At 37.8% G+C, this 18745-nt stretch overlaps 1 protein-coding gene across 8 annotated transcripts in view; it reads right to left on the reverse strand.

Annotated features, from left to right (window-relative positions):
• Window positions 1-18745, reverse strand: part of LOC102206783 (ankyrin-2-like) — an 80044-nt gene that overhangs the window by 37548 nt on the left and 23751 nt on the right. For 3 of the 8 annotated variants that reach the window (XM_005741193.1, XM_005741199.1, XM_005741200.1), the window contains 36 exons: window positions 17457-17555; window positions 17262-17360; window positions 16942-17127; window positions 16675-16698; window positions 16200-16208; window positions 15588-15686; window positions 15262-15360; window positions 15028-15126; window positions 14708-14905; window positions 14051-14149; window positions 13816-13914; window positions 13537-13635; window positions 13127-13324; window positions 12938-13036; window positions 12597-12695; window positions 12291-12488; window positions 11941-12039; window positions 11507-11605; window positions 11249-11347; window positions 11051-11149; window positions 10858-10930; window positions 10354-10480; window positions 10115-10190; window positions 9918-10021; window positions 8725-8760; window positions 8042-8266; window positions 7776-7874; window positions 7133-7287; window positions 6700-6911; window positions 6404-6602; window positions 5902-5998; window positions 5550-5778; window positions 5141-5266; window positions 4907-5029; window positions 4773-4805; window positions 4654-4675 (listed from right to left, as the gene is read on the reverse strand). In XM_005741193.1, coding sequence (XP_005741250.1) covers window positions 4654-4675; window positions 4773-4805; window positions 4907-5029; window positions 5141-5266; window positions 5550-5778; window positions 5902-5998; window positions 6404-6602; window positions 6700-6911; window positions 7133-7287; window positions 7776-7874; window positions 8042-8266; window positions 8725-8760; window positions 9918-10021; window positions 10115-10190; window positions 10354-10480; window positions 10858-10930; window positions 11051-11149; window positions 11249-11347; window positions 11507-11605; window positions 11941-12039; window positions 12291-12488; window positions 12597-12695; window positions 12938-13036; window positions 13127-13324; window positions 13537-13635; window positions 13816-13914; window positions 14051-14149; window positions 14708-14905; window positions 15028-15126; window positions 15262-15360; window positions 15588-15686; window positions 16200-16208; window positions 16675-16698; window positions 16942-17127; window positions 17262-17360; window positions 17457-17555 — 4135 coding nt within the window. The remainder of the gene's footprint in view (window positions 1-4653; window positions 4676-4772; window positions 4806-4906; window positions 5030-5140; window positions 5267-5549; window positions 5779-5901; window positions 5999-6403; window positions 6603-6699; window positions 6912-7132; window positions 7288-7775; window positions 7875-8041; window positions 8267-8724; window positions 8761-9917; window positions 10022-10114; window positions 10191-10353; window positions 10481-10857; window positions 10931-11050; window positions 11150-11248; window positions 11348-11506; window positions 11606-11940; window positions 12040-12290; window positions 12489-12596; window positions 12696-12937; window positions 13037-13126; window positions 13325-13536; window positions 13636-13815; window positions 13915-14050; window positions 14150-14707; window positions 14906-15027; window positions 15127-15261; window positions 15361-15587; window positions 15687-16199; window positions 16209-16674; window positions 16699-16941; window positions 17128-17261; window positions 17361-17456; window positions 17556-18745) is intronic. The other 5 variants (XM_005741194.1, XM_005741196.1, XM_005741197.1 and 2 more) reach the window with 5 other exon arrangements.

Genomic DNA, 18745 nt, shown 5'->3' on the forward strand with positions numbered 1-18745 from the left:
CCTCTGCATGCTCACTTTTCACTGGCTTGTCCTTGAGGTACTGATCCAGGTCACTGTTCAGCAGGGATAGCATCCCTGCCATCTCTTTTGGTTTTGCAGATTGCTCATATGATTGCTGATGTACCTTTTTGTCAATGCAAACCTCCTGGAGTGAAGTCTCAGTTACTGAAGTTGGCATGAGTTCTTTCTCTCTAATTACATCAGCTTGACTAGATGTTTTTATCTCTACTTGGATTTGATCTTCCTCTGATGGTATAATGTACATTCCATCTTCTTTAGTAGAGTACGAATGGATTTCATTGCTCAGTCCTGACATGAGTCCTTCAGAACTGTCTCTCTCACCAGTGCTGGAGTGATATGTTGTAATAGCACTAGTCTCTGAGGATTTATCAATGCCTTTATGTTTGTGACTCTCAAGATACTTGGGACTTATGTCTTCCTCAAAATAAGTATCAGAATCCTGAGCAAAGCTCTCCTCTTCAGGTGTCTCAACTTGATGTCTGACATCTGAAGCTGTTTGCTTGAACTGCTGGTACTTTGGACATTCCTCCAGCTCAGCTTTTATGTCTGCACTAAAGTCCTCAGAAGGTCTGCGATCAGGGCTAATCTGTGAATCATCAGATATACTCTTTCTAATAGCCGGTTCTTCGAGTTGCATTATCCTTCTTGATAACTCTGAATCATCACTCCAAGAGCTAACCCTTCCGTCATCTAACTGAATTCCATAAGGATTTTTTACTGTTTCTCCAAAATAAGAAATATCTAACATTTGTTGTGAACTTTCAGGATTCTGTAGAGGGCCAGTTTGGGCCTCTAAATCCTTCATATCTCTCTGCGGTTGGAAAGTTGTGATATTCTGCATTTGGGTTTGCAATTTTGGCTCATTTCTGGGACTGTGTTCACTCCACTTAATGCCTGACTCTGACTCTAGTGCTCCAACTTTACTCTTCAAAGGGTCTTTCTGAGACTCAAATGTTTTCCTCAGCTCCTTCACAGACATGGCATCTTTATGTAACATCTTTGGCCCCTTATTAAGACACAATTGATCACCCTGAAGTGTATCTACAAATATTAGTGACTTTCCATAAGGAATATCTGAAATTATCTGTGATTCCTTTTTGATTAAGGTTACTGGTTGATCAACCAATTCTGCCTGGTCATATTGCTTGGCATCACTCTGTTGATGTACATTTGTGAGGTTCTGACTTTGGATTTGAGTATTTATCTGTTTTGTAGGACTTAGTTCAGTACTCTGTATCTCTGCAGAATCTCCTGAATGGGATATTAATGTTGAAATAGAGGAAGCCACAGGTTTGTGTTCAAAAAGTTCCACTTTAGTTTTTGAGGGGTCTTTTACAGACTGGAATGTTTTCATCAGCTCCTTAACAGACACATTTTGCTTTTCTGAAAACTCTTGCACATCTTGCTGTGGGCTAACAGCATCATACTGAACTGTGTCAGCAAACGTAACTGTCTTTCTCAACAGGGAAATGTCTGAAATTAACTGTGGTTCCGTTTTGATTAAACTTTGTGATTGATCATCTGTGTCTGTCTTTATGATGCCGTGTACATCAGCGTCACTCTTTGAATGGAAAACCGTGGGTCTCTGAGATTGGCTTTGTGATTCTGGCTCCTGTGTAGGACTTTGTTCAGTTGTCTCTCTCTCTTCAGAATCATTAGAATCTAATATCAGTGTTGAATGAGGTCCCACTTTACTTTTTTGATCTTCTTGCCCAGTCTGGAATGTTTTTATCAGATGTTTCACAGAGATTCCCTCCTTCTCTGACAAGTTTGATACTTCTCGCAATGGGCTAACACTTTCATCATCTCGTTGAACAGTATCACTAAATGTAACCATCTTTTCAATATAAACACTGTCTGAAGTGAACAGGGATTCTTTACAGCTGATTAGGTTTGCTGGTTCATCCTTGATGTCTGTTTGATCACCTTTCTTGACACTACTCTGTTGATGGAAAATCGTGGGCCTTTGAGTTTGGATTTGTGATTTTGGCTCCTGTGTAGGTCTTTGTTCTATATCATGCACTGTTTCCGAACCTGGTGATTCAGAAATCCATGTGGAAATACAAGAAGACTGCAAGGATTGGTGTTCAAAAAGCCCAGATTTACTCTTTGACGGGTCCTCCCCAGTTTGGAAAGCTTTCATAAGGTCCTTCACTGACATAGTTTCCTCTAATCTTTCTGTCTGAGATCTAGGTGACTTAGGAACTCTGGGAAGTTCTGGCATAGCTTCCTCCATTTTCTTTGCGGTAATAGAAGATTTTCCATCGTATGTAAAGACTTTAGTATCTTTTTGCACTTCTTCCTCTTCAACTTTGTTCTGTAAAGCTTTTACCCTGTCCTTTATTGATCCTATAGGTGTCTCAACCACCAAAGGAGAAGTTGGTGGCTCGACAACTTGGGTGGATAAAAGGCTACTCTCTTTAAGAATAGTATCACCATCTAAAGACTCCTCAGAGCTCATCCTTTCCAACTCTCCCTCAGAACTGCTACATCCAGAACGCGATCTGTCTCTAAGTTTTTTCCGAATAGGTTTCTTGATATCTGGGGGGTGTTTTTTGTTTGCATGCTTCTCAATGACCTGTTCAAATCCATCTTGGACAAGATCTTCTTGAGAACCACATGTCCTAGCAGATTTCTGGCCAAGGCATTTTTCTGTCTGTGTGGTAGGGGGGGAGAACAATGTGATGTCTCTAACATCTGTGTAAGATCTACTTAAACTTTGTTTCTCAATGTTCTTTATGACTGGCTCTTCAAGGGTATTGGCCCCATAGAGTGAAAATTTATCTTTGATATCATCAATTTGTTGTCCTCTCAGTTTACTAACATTCGTCCAATCGTTAATTTCACCAGCCTTTTCTACTCTGTCTTTGAACTGTTCTACAGTGGCCACAGATTCTCTTTCTTCCGATTTATTAGTTTCAGCTCTTTCTTCATAGATATCTGGAGTAAAGATAGCAGACATTCTGACATCTTGTGTGTCTGACAGGAGATCTGGGCTCGCAAGGGTTGCAGGGTCAAGAGGTTGATTAGTTCTTAAGGAGAATGTCTCCGTTGATTCAGATTCATCATCTTCAGTGAAAAATATTTCAGAACCAAAAAGGGTACAGAACATAAGGGACAAATGAAGTGGGGGAGAGAGACATCAGAAAATTGTCATCAAGATAATGCCATCAAAAATCCATCTTCAGTTCACAGAGTTAGAAGATGACAAGGCAGAGAATAAGGAAGTCTCAAAAAGAAGACCAAAGAAGACAAAGTAGTTCCCAGACACTTGAAGAGCGGTAGAGCAGCAACAGCATAAGCAAAGCCAAGAGGTGTAACAAAATGAATAGAATGTAAATAAGTACCATAATAATCTAAATTGTTTGACTATGCATTAAAAATGAATTGCAAGATATACCAAAAACAAGATGAAACAGATAAACCTACATATGGAACAAAGGTACAAGAAGGACTGAAAACAGACAAACAAAACTTCTCAAGATTGTTGCTATTATAGTCATGTTTGCCAACAAATAAACATTTTTTTAAATAATAAACTTTGAATTAAAAAAATTATAAGGTATTTGAGTGAGTGAAAATATGAGGTAAGCAAAGTAAGAGAATCACTGTTACTTGACTGTTTTAGTCTCTTTTCAATACCTACTAACTGTAAGCAACGCAATATATATAACTGTTAGTTAGTATAAAATACTGTTATATTTAGCATTTACACTCTATTTGATGTGTTCACTATTATTAAATATTATAGCTTACAAGTTGTTACTGCTAGAATCCTATAGTTTTGTGACATGATAGCATATATAGAAAATAAAAATAGTGAGGTAAAACAGTGTAAACCAAATTTAAAATTTGTGTGAATGAGTGAATGAAAGTAACTTAGTACAAAAAAAAATAATTTAAAGAAATAAAACAACAAAGGAGAAAGCAGTGGCTAAAGAAAATCATAGAACATGAATTATGTAATAATAAATTGGCTAGTAATCAAGCACAAACAACATGATATTGTTTGTTTTTCTGTGAATAACAATTTTTACACGCAACTCGTACAACTGCTGAGGTTTAACATCAGAAAATATTATGTCAAAAAAATACTTGTTACATAATAAATGTTATTATCATAAAACATAATTATCTGTAAGTTAAGATTAATGTCAAGTACAAATATCTAGAGAATCAAACAATTTTGAGAAGATATATATAAAAAATACTATTTTGACCTTTGTATGAAATTAATAAAAACAAATATAGTGGAAAATTGAAATGATAGGAAAGTCAGTGGAGTTTGGAGTGAGGAAAACATAAAGTATAGCAGCCATAGCATTTCCTCCAGTTACAAACATGTAACTGCATACAATGTTAGTAGTAGTAATTAGTAGTTAGTGTATATAACAGGCAAATCTTTTAACTTAATACTTCAAAATATTTATGACCAGCAATCTCAAGTTAATCTTGTGATGGATAAATGCATAACTATCATATAATATACAGGCCCATTACTATTGAAAATAGTTTTTACAATGTCTCAATGCATGAATTTCTATCATGCATTTTAGATACTTGGTCTATTGTGACAATATATATAAGAAAACTAACTTCTAATAGAGCACAAATACTAAAATAACAACTTACATTTCTTGTCACTCTTCTCACTCTGAAAAAAAAAAAGAAGTCAAATCACAGTAAGCTGCAACCTAATTATACCATCTAGGTTTTTTGCTATAGACTGAAATCAAACAAACTTTATTTACCTCATCATCTCCATCTTGGTCTGAATCAGACTCCTAAATAAAAGAATAAAAATGAGGAGAAATCAGCAATGCGGCAGTTTCAAAGTTAAAGTTAAAATCACCTAGCATACATGATAAAATATTTGAAAGCTGACCTTTGAGTATGATGGAAGGGTGATGTTTAGGTTGCAGATTGCATTGAGATTAAGACTACGGTACGTGCGTGGTTCCTTGGTAAAAGACAATCGACCACATGGCTCCTGTGCTGTGTCTCGAATCTGCTCATATTTGGGGAAAAAATATGTCTCTGACTTGCATATATTTAGATTTGTGAATTTCTGAGTAAAAAAGTAAACATTTTATATATTTTAATAGATTTAAAGTCATACTTTAATAAAGAGGGCCAGTCTGTTCTCTTTGAAGGCATAGAAACTGAACACATGGTGCTGCCCACTCTTGGTAAGAGGCACCAGGTTTCCAAAGCAGTCAGCAAATATAGGTTTCCCCTCTAGTACCTGTATCAGGATATGACAAATCTAAATGTTTCCATGGCTCAAAAGAAACAAAAATTCTTGGACAATATTATTCAATTTCTTTCCAGAAATGAAAAAGAACCAATATTAATAAGAATCAGTCAGTAATAACCTGCGTCTGATTTAAAATCTTTAAATACCCACTTAACCATCATTAATTGACATCGACCTACTTTTCTCAATTACTGTCTAACCCTCGTTAGATAAACCTGTGCACACAATTTGATTTGATTTGCCTTATTTATTCCCCAGTATTACACTGCACCTCAACATCTCGGCTGCGGGCGACTTCAGTGAAGTTTTCTTGCTGTTCCAAGGTTTTGTCCATCTTGTCATCTGTCATGCAAAAACACCGTAGGCGAGCCTCAATGGGGTCAAGTGTCTTAGCAAAAATGACAAACTTAGCCATGTATGGGACACAGATGATTTCTCTGTAGACCTGAGTGCCAAAACCAACAGACTCCTGGATCTGTCTGCAGTCTATCAGCCAGAATCTACAAATGAACGACACTTTTAGGTAAGTATCAACAGGTAAAAATTTAAGCATAAACGTTTATAACCTTCAATCGTAAGACTGCAACTGTGCATCGTCATTTACCAACAAATAAAGGATTTACCTTGCTGACACATTCGTGGTGAAGGAAACACATTGGTTAACAAAAGTGAGAGGCGTGGAGCCGGTGATGTCCTCCCATTGTGCAGGAGTGGTACCACCTGAAAGGTAAACCGATGATTTGTTACTCAACCTCTGAAAACAGTTCACGCAATATTTTTTAATCTTCAGACAGCATTTGTCTTTTTAATGGACTTAAGACAAGATACATCCACCACCACGAAGTTCTGATAAATTACGTCCATTAAATCAGGTCATTTCTTTTAATAGCACACAAAGAAAAATATCAAAGATTGACTAAAGAGCTTTATATTAAGATTTTAAACATAGAAATCTTAATAAAATTATGAAAAAAAAACAGCAATTGCACAAGCAACAAATACAACATGAACAATAAATTAGGATGTTCACGGGAGCATTTCAATATGTCATCCAATGAGATGTGCCTGAAAGCCATCCAAGATGTTTTCTTTCTAAAACAAAGGGTTTTATTTATAGATACTTACCTGTAATACTACAAAGCAAACGTAAAGTCGGGGTCTCCCCACTGAATGTGGTGTCACTATTGGAGGTCTTGGGAATTGGGATTGTCATTGTGATGGGTTTGTGGAACTTTCTTCTCCTTGGCTCCAATGTGACAATTGGGCTGAACGTTGCTTTATTACCAAGAATCTTTCTCACCATGTCAACATCAATAGGCTGAGCCTGGGGCAAGATATGTGGTAATATGTATTCATATTTTTTTTCTTCATAGCCATAATTTGGATATTCTGTTGGTATACCAGTCAAAGAATGTACACACCTGAAGCCCAACTCTAATCTTCTTAGTAAGGGCTCCTTCAGGGAATACAGCCTGGACCTGGGGCACGAGAGTACTACTGAGGACCCCGCCCTCTGGACCAATCAAATGACTGTCCTGCTTTATCCTTGACACAACAGCAAAATACTGTGGGAAGTCTCTGGTGATGATGCGACATATTCTTTTCTTTTCAAGTTCCTCAGGGGAATCAAGTTCTGTGAAAGAAAGCATAAAGTCAGTGCTTTGTTTTTTCCCTTTATTATTTACGTACTGTGCTTCACATTATTATACTAGCATTTTAAAATCTATAAGACAACTCTCTCCTGCTCTAGTGTTGCTCGTTTTATGGCATTCATGTATTGTTTTACATAAAATGCTTTGAGATATCAACCTATCGATCACAGTTATACATCACAGGCCACTTCAGATCCCTTACTTTCATCCATGCCATTAAGTATCTGGTTCAGTTCCTCTTCAGTGAAGTCACAGTGGTGTTCCTTCCAGCTCTCTCCTGTTTCACTCCTTAAGATCACTAGCTCCCGCTCTGTTCCCCGCAGAGCAGCAAAATGGGGGATCTCTACAATCACAGGCCTAAAAGGTGTAACAAGGTAAAAGCAAATACAAATTGGACTAATGCTAATTAATGCTTTTCAGCGCTAACTCCAGAGAAAAATCAATGATAGCATAGTGTTTAGGTTGACATGTGAATGAATTTACGAAGAAAGAAAACAATAAAAACTCAGTTAAAATTAATTTCAAAACACAAACTATGAACATAAAAACAAATAAACATCTATTTCACATCAGGACCAGAATCCAACTAGAAACATGATTGGGGAGATAGGTGCTTGTGGGAAGCATGAAGAAAACTCAACAGGTTAAGGTAACAGGTCAGGTGGTAAAGCTGTGCTTCTCTTCAAAGAAAGAAAAGAAGCACCACAAAAAAAAATTATAATAATTAATATATATATATCATGAAAAACTAAAAAAAAATTCAAATTTTAGGACAAGGGAAAAACACGGGTGGGCGTGTAACCAGGATTTGAGGGTGGTTGGGTATCACCCTCACATGGTCCTACCCGAGGAACTTGGTTCCTGGAGGACCCAGCTGCAGAATGCGACTGACCAAGCTCTCACCCTCATTCAGAGGGGGTGGAGCTGTAGGTAGGTGGAGCTTACTGATCCATACGCAGCACAGAGGGGGAGTGAAGAAGAAAGTATGAACACACCACACAACTACTGAAACACACTTATACCAGATAGTACAAAGCCACCAGCAAGTACACAAACTGTTAGTAGATGCGCGCAGACACACACAAACACACGCACACTCAACCAAATTTACCCCAAGAACTGGGCTCCAGTGGGTCCCACTTCTATAATGCGACCAGCCAGCCCTTCACCCTCTACCATAGGTGGCATAGAGGCCAGACGATGCCTCTTCACCAGCCTGCAAGTCACCCGTGTCGGGGCAGAGCACTTTCTTGGTGGGACAATAATTCGCAAACCATTATGACGGCAACCACGCATAGCTCCACCTCTGGCATCTACCATAAAGCTGACCAGGAAGCTAAAGAAAAGGCACCAGAAATGGATGAATTGGTTTCTAGACATTCAAACAAATAAAGATGCAAAATCTCCATGCTCACAAGGCAACTGAATCAAGTAAAGGTAAAAGAAAAGGCTATTTTTGTAACCTGAGAAGAGACATTAATAACAAATAGGTCTCAATAAATATCACTTTATCCTGGAGAAACACTTTTTCGGTTTTATTCTGCTTTAATTTTTTAACTTGCAAGATTCTGGTCAAGACACAGGTTGTATTATGAACTGATATAAGCCAGCTAGAGCTGCACTAAGGATAAAAAAAAATCTGGTTATTTCAGGTTATTTCAGGTAATGTAAGGGCATTCATTATGAAATAAAGCAGAGAAACAGGATGGAAATGAGAAAATCATTCAAAAGTGACAAAGAAAAAGAAGTAAAGGCACAAAGGAGATAAGAAAATAGACAAAATAAAGACTTCACCTGCTGTTGTCATGGTCTAGGCATGGTGAGGAACGGCTAGAAGCAGAATACAAAAACAACACACACACACACACACACACACACAGAGTCACAAACACAGAGAAGATAAGAGAATGCACATCGAAGCAACAACAAAATAAATAAAAGAGAAAGAGAGAAAAAAGAATGAGTAAAAGTGAGAAAACCTGACCAGACAGATAATTACACAGCAGGAAAAATAAAAGGAGTAGAAAAGACACATGAGAAGGTATGAAAAATACACCAAAAGTACACCAGAAAAAAATAAGGGCATGTAAAAGATGGAATATCTATTTCAGAATATAATGATAACCCTTGAAGTAGTGCATTAGCCAGCACAAGCAGCAGAACAGTCAGTAATTTGTTGCAGGAGGTATATAAGCTGAAGGACAGCTGCAAACAGGAGAAAGATTTACTGAAATAAAGGCTTGCAAAGCACCGAGATGCCATTTTGTGTCTTAAACTTTGGTGACTTTATCAGCAAGTAAACTAAAATAGAACCAGAAAATACACAACAATGGCAGAATAATGCTTTGAGTATAAGTAAATCATTAAAAAAAAATCAATATCAGCTGATCCTTTGACATGCTGCTGCACATACTGTACACAAAGCAAAATGCAAATGAGAAGATCCAGTTAGAAATGCCCACATAGCCTGTTTATCCAAGATGTACACCTTTGTGTATAAAGATGGAGCCTTTAGTCTGAATTCTAATGTCCAAGCTCACTCTGAAATTAAAATGCTACAAGTGTAAAAAAAAATTGATTTTACTTTGAAGTCAATGTGCCTTTAGAGGGCACTGCTACCATAAACAGGTTGGTAGAATTTCCAAAGATGGGCTTAATGTATTTATTTCTATAAGAGACGCCATGCAAAATGAAACTGTACCTGAGTGTAGTGACAATAAAGACAATTCTGCTTTTGGTTGTGGATAATTTACTAAAGAAATTTGGATAAAGTGTGCACCCTAAGCTGATTTAATACAAGTCCACAAAACATTTATGGCATCTTGTGGATTTTACAAATTGTGGGTTTAAAAAAACCCCTCAGTATTTCCAGACATAATGGGAATGTGTATGTTAAGTTTGCAACTGGGTTAAGTCCCAACATTTGGATTTTCTCTGAAAGAAAGGAGTGTGAGTTTTTCTCTGTGTGTGTTTGTGTGTGTTTATACCCAGAATGTAGCAGACTGGAGGACAGCACAACATTATCAAGATGTTCAGCACCCCAGCTCAGACGGAATGAGTCCTTTTCATGCTCTCTAGACAGTGTTGACACCTAAAGAACAACAAGCATCAGCAGGCTGGTTAAACTCACCTCGAGTGTCTAAAGATACTTTATTGAAGGTTAGACTACGGATACTACGCTTACCTGGTGACTTGTAAGCAAATCTTCAATGAGAACTTCTCTTTGATGGAAACTTTGGTGAATGGGAGTGTGTTGGGGCCTGATGAAAAACCAAGGTGAATCTTCTCAGACCTTTTCTGTATATATCTGCATTACTTAGGTATTCCTTATGATGATGAACTTGGCTAACAGCAGATCTGGAAGGTTTGCTGTGAGCAAATTTAGATGTTTGTCAAATACAATATGTGTGTGCTGTTTCTTACCTGTCCAAGTTGTGGCTCATGTAATTGAAGCCATCTAGATAATGTCCTGGCAGAGAGTCATCTCCCAGCTCACGGAGGTCCTCTGCTCTTAGATACTCTCCCCCATCACCTGTCATTGTGTCCTCGCCTGGAAAACAGATACAACAAAAATGCCAAACCTTGTTATGAACAATGAAAAAATTAATAACACTCTCTCTCTCATGTATATATATATGTAATATATATTGCATTGACTATGCAAGTAATATGGGGATCGAAAAGATGAGCTCCACAGACATCTCAGATATTGGCTCTTCTTCAACCCTTCGAGCACTTTTTCAGATCCTACATCACCTACAATACACTTTTTTACAACTTTTGAACAATGAGGTATAATATTTTAATGAAGCTCAGTCATGACTTATTGTGTCTCATGACTGGAGTAGTTTTTTCCTATAAAAAAATTTAGCTTGATATCGATGAGCAGCACACTAAATTCTTGTTTTCTACATTTAAGTAACTTACCCTCTTCATCAGACACATCGAGAATCTCAGTCATGGTCTCTGGAACATTCAGTTTGTGTTTCTCTGTAACCGTCTAATGTAACACCATTCAGAGTCATGGAAAACAGACAACCAAAACAGAGAAAGGTTATAGTTTAAGTTAAAAAAAAATTCCTGGCTCCATTTCCAGAGGCTAAAGCAATCATGAGCTTACAGTTGTGGTTGTGATGACCTCCTCAGTGACGACTTTCAGTGTGTCTACCACAGAAATGTAACCCAAACGTTTCGCAATCGACAGAGCGGTATTTCCATTCTAACAGAGAGAAGGATATACGATAGCATACCAGCAGAACTTTTTCCACAACATATTTCACATGTTAAAAGTAAATGCTTGGACTCTATTGTGTCTTACCACTGTAGTAGTATTGGGCTTGGCCCCATGTTGTAATAAAACATTAATTATGTGTGTATTCCCTTGTTGTGCCGCTTGATGAAGTGGCGTGTAACCATTCTGCAGGGCAAAAGTTTAAAAAGAAGACAACAAAATTTTGTTAAGTCACAGTAGAAACTAAAACGAAAGGGATGCTATATTTGAGTTTTGCTTCATGCTGTGTCTGCAGTTTAAGTTAAATAGAGCTTGCATGCTTCAAATTTAAGATTTAAATATAACCTTGGTTTTGGAGTTGACGCTGGCTCCTTGTTGTAACAGGAAGTTAACCATCTTGGCATTTCCATAATGACAGGCGACAATCAGAGGGGTATATCCAAGCTGTAGCGAGGAGGGAGAGGGTGAGAGATGAACACTGATCTTCTGTAAGCAAGCACTAAACTCAATCTTAATGCTTCCTGAATATATGATGTATATGAAGACTTTGTTATGTTTTTAAAAAGCCTCTGGATGGCAGGTATTTACATGCACGTCCATATGATACACTTAAATATTAACATGTAAACATAAAGCGAATAAACAGAAAGTAAGCAAGACATACTGTCATTCACACAGGAAAATTCTTGTAGATTAGCATACTGTTAGGTTTTCATTACTAGTAACAATTTTCTTTTGTGTATACTTGTTAAATTTGTCATGCACATGCATGTCTGTACTTTGGTTTGCTGGTCCAAGTTGGCATCATGTTTGGCTAGTACTTCTGTTACAGTGACTTTGTCCTCTTGGGCAGCAAGATGCAGAGGAGTTAGTCCAGTCTGTAAAACACAAAGCAATGTCACATTACCATCCTTCACACTTTTTTATTTTATTAATTCCATGAAGCAATTTATTAACATAGTAATAAATTGCTTCATGGAACAAATTAGACAAAACTGTTGTTATAGAGCACTCAGCTTAAGAACTAAAGAGTTTTATACAGCTGTATGTAGAGTGCATGTGTTTCTTGTTTCCACTTCAAATTATTTTAATAAATAAAAATGTCATAAAGATTGTGCTTCTGTGTGACCTTTGTCGCTGTGTTCACATGGGCTCCTTTTCCCAGCAGGAGGCTGGCCATCTCTGCATGTCCTTCCTGAGCTGCCAGATGCAGAGGGCTGACTCCCTGTTTCGTTAAAGCATTGGTCTCTGCTCCATACTGCAGTAGCGCTAAAGCAATGTTTGTCTGGTTCTTTTTGGCTGCAATGTGGAGAGGAGTGTAGCCATTCTAAAACAGAGGAACGAAAGAAGATATACACTGTGATAGAAATACAGTACATGCAAACAAGTGCGAGCTTCTCATGGACCTTTATTTTTCTTTAAAACTCAGCCTAACCTTTGCAGTAGCATGAGGCGATGCACCTTTATCCAGGAGCAGCAGCGCCACCTCTTGGTTGTCATAATGAGCTGCCACATGTAGTGGAGTTAGGCCATTCTGTGAAAAGAAGCATTTGATTTAATGAAACTTTTTGCAAGCCTTTGTGATATTTTTGTGTGTGTGTTTTTGTGTGTGTGTTTTTTTTTTTGTTTCAAGTCAGTTTTATTCCATAATTTGTGTTTCAGAGAAAACAATCAGATGCTCAAAGATTAAGTGTAATGTGTCTCTCTCTGAAATTAAGACAATTACCCTCAGTGCTGGGTTTTGTTTCAGAACCTGCTTCTACAACTTCAGCTCACCTTGCCAGCATCATCAGTAAGAGCTCTGCGCTGAAGGAGAAGTTTTGCTACGTCGAGGCTTCCATATTTTGCTGCTACATGTAATGGAGTGAATCCTTTCTGTAGATGTAAAAGGGATTAATTAAAATTCCACTGATTTAACTTATCACATGTTATTTATCTGTCTACGTGCATTCATCCTCTGTTCACCTTGGTGGCCATTGAGTGTGAAGCTCCAGCCTCCAGGAGCACAGCAGCTGTCTCCACCTGCCCCTCTCTGGCTGAAATGTGGAGAGGAGTGTAGCCATTTGTGGTGGCAGCATCCGGGTAGGCCATGTGCTGTAATAGTAGCTGGACAATGTCTGTTTTTCCCAGACGGGATGCAATGTGCAGGGGAGTCTGGTCCTCCTGTAGTTGAGGGGAAAAGAGGTAGTACATGTTATAGAAGAAAAGGATAAACGGAAATGATGCAGTCATTTAAAAGCAGTAAAATTAGAATGAACGGTGATGTTGTAGGCAGAGCTGGGACAGGTGACATCAGGCATTCAAACCAGTGCTTGAAATATAAAAATTTACTGTAAACAGAAGGAAAGAGTGATTAATGTTTACAGCTGACTCACCCTGGCCATGGCATCCACCAACGCTCCATTTCTCAGCAAACAGCGAACCACTTCCATCTGTCCTGCTCGTGCTGCCATATGGAGAGCTGTCTCACCGCGCTGACAAGCAAAGGCAGAAGATTTTTAAGCTTTAGGACACTGTGCTAAACACAAAAAGTACACCAGAACGGGGTACATTTTTTCACGCGTTTGCACTGAAACAAATGAAATGTGTGTTTACTTTGTGATGTGTATTTCCGACTGCTGATCGCTGACCTGATAAAAGAAATTACTACTTACAATGTTACGAACATCAGGAGAAGCTCCATTCTGCAGTAGAAGTAAAACGATGTTGAGGTGACCCATGAAAGCAGCTACGTGCATGGGAGTCAGACCAGACTGCAATAATGAAAAAAGAGACAGTAACAGTAGCAGTAACAACAAGGAGAAGCATTAAATGCAAATTTAGAACAATGTTAGCAACAAAGTATACTGTGCTAATCCATGAAATCCTGACACACCAAAACAATCTCACCTCAGTAATTGCCTGTATGGAGGCACCGTATTTGACCAGCAGCTCCATCACCTTCACTCTGTTTTTCTTACAAGCAATGTGGAGAGGAGTAAAACCATTCTGGTAGAGACAGTAAGAGAAAAATTAGCAGGAATATGCATGTCTCTATAGTAAAAAGGTAGCATTGGAGTATTTAAATTTTATAACCTTATTTTATATTTCAGGAGTTATTAAACTTTTTGGGTCAACTGACCCCTGATAATCTGATTAACCCTATGCTTACTACTGTTGGGACTCTTATATATCATTAAAACTAACTGTATTCTGACCATTTCCAAACCAAAGAGGCATTTAATTTGAAGGTGAAAAGTCAGAATATACGTGTTCCCAGTCAGAATTTTTTAACTGTATCTGCCCCTCAAGTCAGATTTCCAACTCAGACCATCAATGCTGACTTCACAATCCAAGTTGGCAGTTTGAAATTCCTCAGGAACATTTTATATGAAAGAATATGGAAATATATAAATATATATATAAATAAGCATACTAGTAAATCGCAAGATATTCACGATCCATAGTGTCACTCTTTTTATCTTAATATGTGCATCAGTAAATATCATGATAATTTCTGTTAATACCAATTTTGGTGCTTCTCTTATTGTTTCTTTGAACCCTTACCAGTGCTCTTGCATTGGGATTGGCCTTCTTGTCCAGGAGGAGCTTAGTTACTCTGTAGTGGCCACAGTGAGCTGCGACGTGCAGCGCGGTAAGGTAGTCGAGTGTGACATCATCAACAGGCGCCTTGTGTTGCAGCAATAGTTTTACACACTCTATGTGGTCTCCCTGGGCTGACATGTGCAGTGGAGACAGTCCATTCTATATGGAGGCAAAAAATTTAAAGAATAGCAGCCGAGATAAAAACCAAAGGCATATAAAAAGGAACAATAGTACTCATATTGTATAAATTCTAAATGATATACTAGTGCAAATATGCTAACCTTGGTTCTAGCTAGGATGGGGGCTCCTCTTTCCAGCAAAAGCTCAACTGCAGGATCATGTCCACTCCTGGCTGCACAGTGCAGGGGCGTCAAACCATCCTTCGGAACAATCACATATGCACAAGCAAACGCACACATTAATCCAGTTTAAAGATTTTGAGAAAGAGGACGTGGAAAGTTGTTGATTCCACTTATTTATTGTTCACTATGGTTTTAATAAAATCTGAGTCTTACTCTTGTTTTAGCATCTATCTGAGAACCTCGGTCCAATAACAGGGCCACCATGTTGGTGTTGCCCCTCTTAGAGGCAACATGTAGAGGTGTTATTCCATTCTGACAAGGCAGATACAGAAACAAAGGTACATCAAAAACTACAGCATGTAAAAGTCTTAGCAAAGTAGTTTAGCTACAAACATACAGAAAGAAATGTAACGTTTAATGGGCTAGAGGTAAATGTATTAATAAAGGCTTATTAGAAGTGAACACTACGATGGTAAATAACATGCCCTTCTGTAATGATCAAAATCAAAAACAGCCACACAGCAGGAATTTGGCTGTACCCTGGCTGTGAAGTCAACAGCAGCTCCTCTGTTCAGCAACAGGGTGGAGACATTCACGTTACCATAGTGAGCCGCAATGTGCAGAGGGGTGAAACCACTCTGATAGGAAAGGAGAGAATAGAGAGGGACAGAGTGAAAGGAAAAGAGGTTAGAGAGTGCAGAACAGCTCATCATGAAAAGGAGAAAAGTAAAATGAAAGTGAACAAAAGAAAGTAAGAAAGACTTTTCATTGTTAGATACAGGAATAGACTCTACTGAAGCAGACTCTGCTGAAGTAGTAATATGATGAAAGAGCGTGCTGAAAGAAAAACATTGTGTAAGAAGGAGCATAAAAATGAGCAAATCCCAAAATAGCACATTCAATAGATAATACATGCAAAACTGCTCAAGTTCAGCCATGCTTACTAAAAAAAAACTACAGGTGAATCAACTTGGTTTTTTGGATACATAAATATATTGAAATAAAGGACAAAACATAACTCATAAGCACCAAGCAACACTATGGACGCTCGCAAGTATGTGTTTCTACTTGGGTGGACAAATGAACATTTATATATTAGCTATATATATAAATTTTCATAGTACACAATTGCAGGTCGGTTCACTCCTTACCTTCCCATTCTGATAGACATGGTGCAATTTAATTAAGAAACAAAGTTTACTTAAAGATCAGAGATCAAAGTGTTTCAGAGAAGTAAATCAACATGCACAAGGACACACATGCGCTGAGTTACGTGTAGAAAGATAGGAGTAAAAGAAAAAGCTGATTTTACTTTCAGGTTATCAGTTCAGTATAAAATTCGTAAACATAATACATTTCAATGACCTATCAATTAAAAATAACAACAAAAATCTATAAAATAAATGATCAGTAATTAACTGACATTCTCTGGGGATTATCAATAAAACACATTGTGTTTTACTGTCAGCCATGCAGTGTCTAATACAGCAAACTCTGGCATGCAGGGTATCCCTATGTCACAAAAGTCCTCAATAAGTAAGGACAAGATCAAAACAAAAGAGCTGAAAAAAATGGTCAGAAGTGACAAAATTCAGAATCAAAGGAGGAGGTGATAAGTCTGTATACCTCTGTGGTTCTATTGACCATCATCTGGTTATGATGCATAGAGAGAGAAAAGGGGAATAGGGTGAAGGGCTGTTAGGGGAAACACTCAGTATTTTTTTTTAATTTAAAACACTGAGTATGTTTATAAGTTTGCACAGTTTGAAAATAAAAAATAAGGACCTGTACAATACAGCATTTTCAGAGAGGCCTGGTCTGTCCGTTTTATTATTGTTCTCTAAGGAACCCACAAACAATAAAATGTAACTTGTCCCTGTTGCCCTCCCTCACCTTAGACTGGACATCAGCGTTGTGGTCATTCTGAAGCAGCAGTGCAGCAGACTTTGTGTCGTCTTTGCGGGCAGCAATGTGCAGGGCTGGAAGGCGTACCTTACCCTTAGTGTCATGCTCCAACAACAAGGAGACAACTGAGTTGTGCCCCTGCTGAAGAGCAATAGCAAGTGGAGTAAAGCCATCCTGGAGGAGCACAGGGGAAAAAAAGTTAAATGGTTACAGGCTTCATAGAGAAAAGGAAAGAAAATAGGCAAGATATTACATATTGTTTTTACCTTCAATAATTGTATATATAACAATATGAAAGAAAAACATACCTCTGTTGCAATGCTTTGATTTCCTTCATTTTCCAAGAGGTATCGCACGACCTCCAAGTGATTCTCCTGAGCCGCCATGTAGAGTGGCGTGAAGCCATTCTGAAGAGATATACAGGCAAAAACAAAACCACATCATATACTTGTTGCTTGTGTTGCATGCTGATGCATTTTGTAAAAGTTCTTGTTAATTCTCACCTGTGACTGAGAATTGACATCTGCTCCTCTTGACACCAACAATTTGACTACTTCTTTTTGTCCAGCCAAAGAGGCAATATGGAGGGCAGTGTTTCCTTTCTGCAAAGAGAAAACAGGGTTAAGATCACCAACCTGTCGTCTCTTACCTCCCTCAGTCTTAACCCTGAAAATTCCAGAAAATTCTGATTTTTGAAAATGAATGTTTATTGAAATGTTTGACACATATAAAAAAATATACATACACTTGGTGTTACAGGGCTAAAATCACATTATGCAAACATTTCATTTCTGCTTTAATGTTTAGGATGTAAAAGTTGGGTTTAATTCCAAGAAACGTATTCAAGTCACTCGAAGGACACAAACAGCAGAGTGATAGATTCTGTGTCAGCTGTTCACTGCTGCTAGCTGTTGAGCCTGAGTCATGAGGCAGTCACAGACTCACATAACAAGCAGCTTGCCAAAAAGCGCACTACACATTCACTCTCGCCTTCTCTTACTCCTTCCGACTGAATGGTACAATATCTAAACTTAGCACAAAAAGTAAGGATTTCTTTGTTGTAACAATGCTTCTTGGCAATAAATCTTATACTGTTGGAAAGGGTTGAGCAGCAGAGTTGAGTATACAAAACATATTGGCCATATAATAATAATAATAATTTAACAACAGAGGCACAAAGCACAAGTCATTAGTAGAAGAAGCTGTTTGGGATTGGCAGAGAGGTTTTTCATGGGCGCAACCGACACACTCAACTCTGCTGCTCAACCCACAAATGCAATTTCCTTACCAATGTGGCACCATTTAATGGAAAAAAATTAAACAGGGCTTCCAACATTTACTGCCAAGAAACATTGTTACAACAAACAAGTCATCAGCCAATCAAAAATTCCCTGACTCATTGTGCTAAGTTTATATATGATACAATTATTAATATTTTTATTAATTAGTAAAACTGAATGTCTGAAGAAACAAACAATCAAACTCTCATAATCATCTTAAATCACCCTCATATCCACCCCAATGGCTCCTTAATTCACTAAAGAAGGAATGATTTTTATGGTATTTTACAACTTATTTAATTCCTTTCCATCATCTCCTTCTTTCTCCTTTGGTTAAAATAATTTTCTTATCTTTTTTTCCCTCTTTTAAAAATTTATCTTCATCTTTAAAAAGTTATCTTTGCCAATGCAAGCCAAAGAAAAACCCATTAGATATATAGTGAGCGATTAAAGCAACAATTATATTAACTGAATTATATCAATTAAAGACCCTATAAAGCTAAACCATGTGT

This window comes from Pundamilia nyererei, unplaced genomic scaffold, assembly GCF_000239375.1.
Source record: "Pundamilia nyererei isolate P.nyererei 1_Seehausen unplaced genomic scaffold, PunNye1.0 scaffold00107, whole genome shotgun sequence".
Classification (NCBI taxonomy): Eukaryota; Metazoa; Chordata; class Actinopteri; order Cichliformes; family Cichlidae; genus Pundamilia; species Pundamilia nyererei.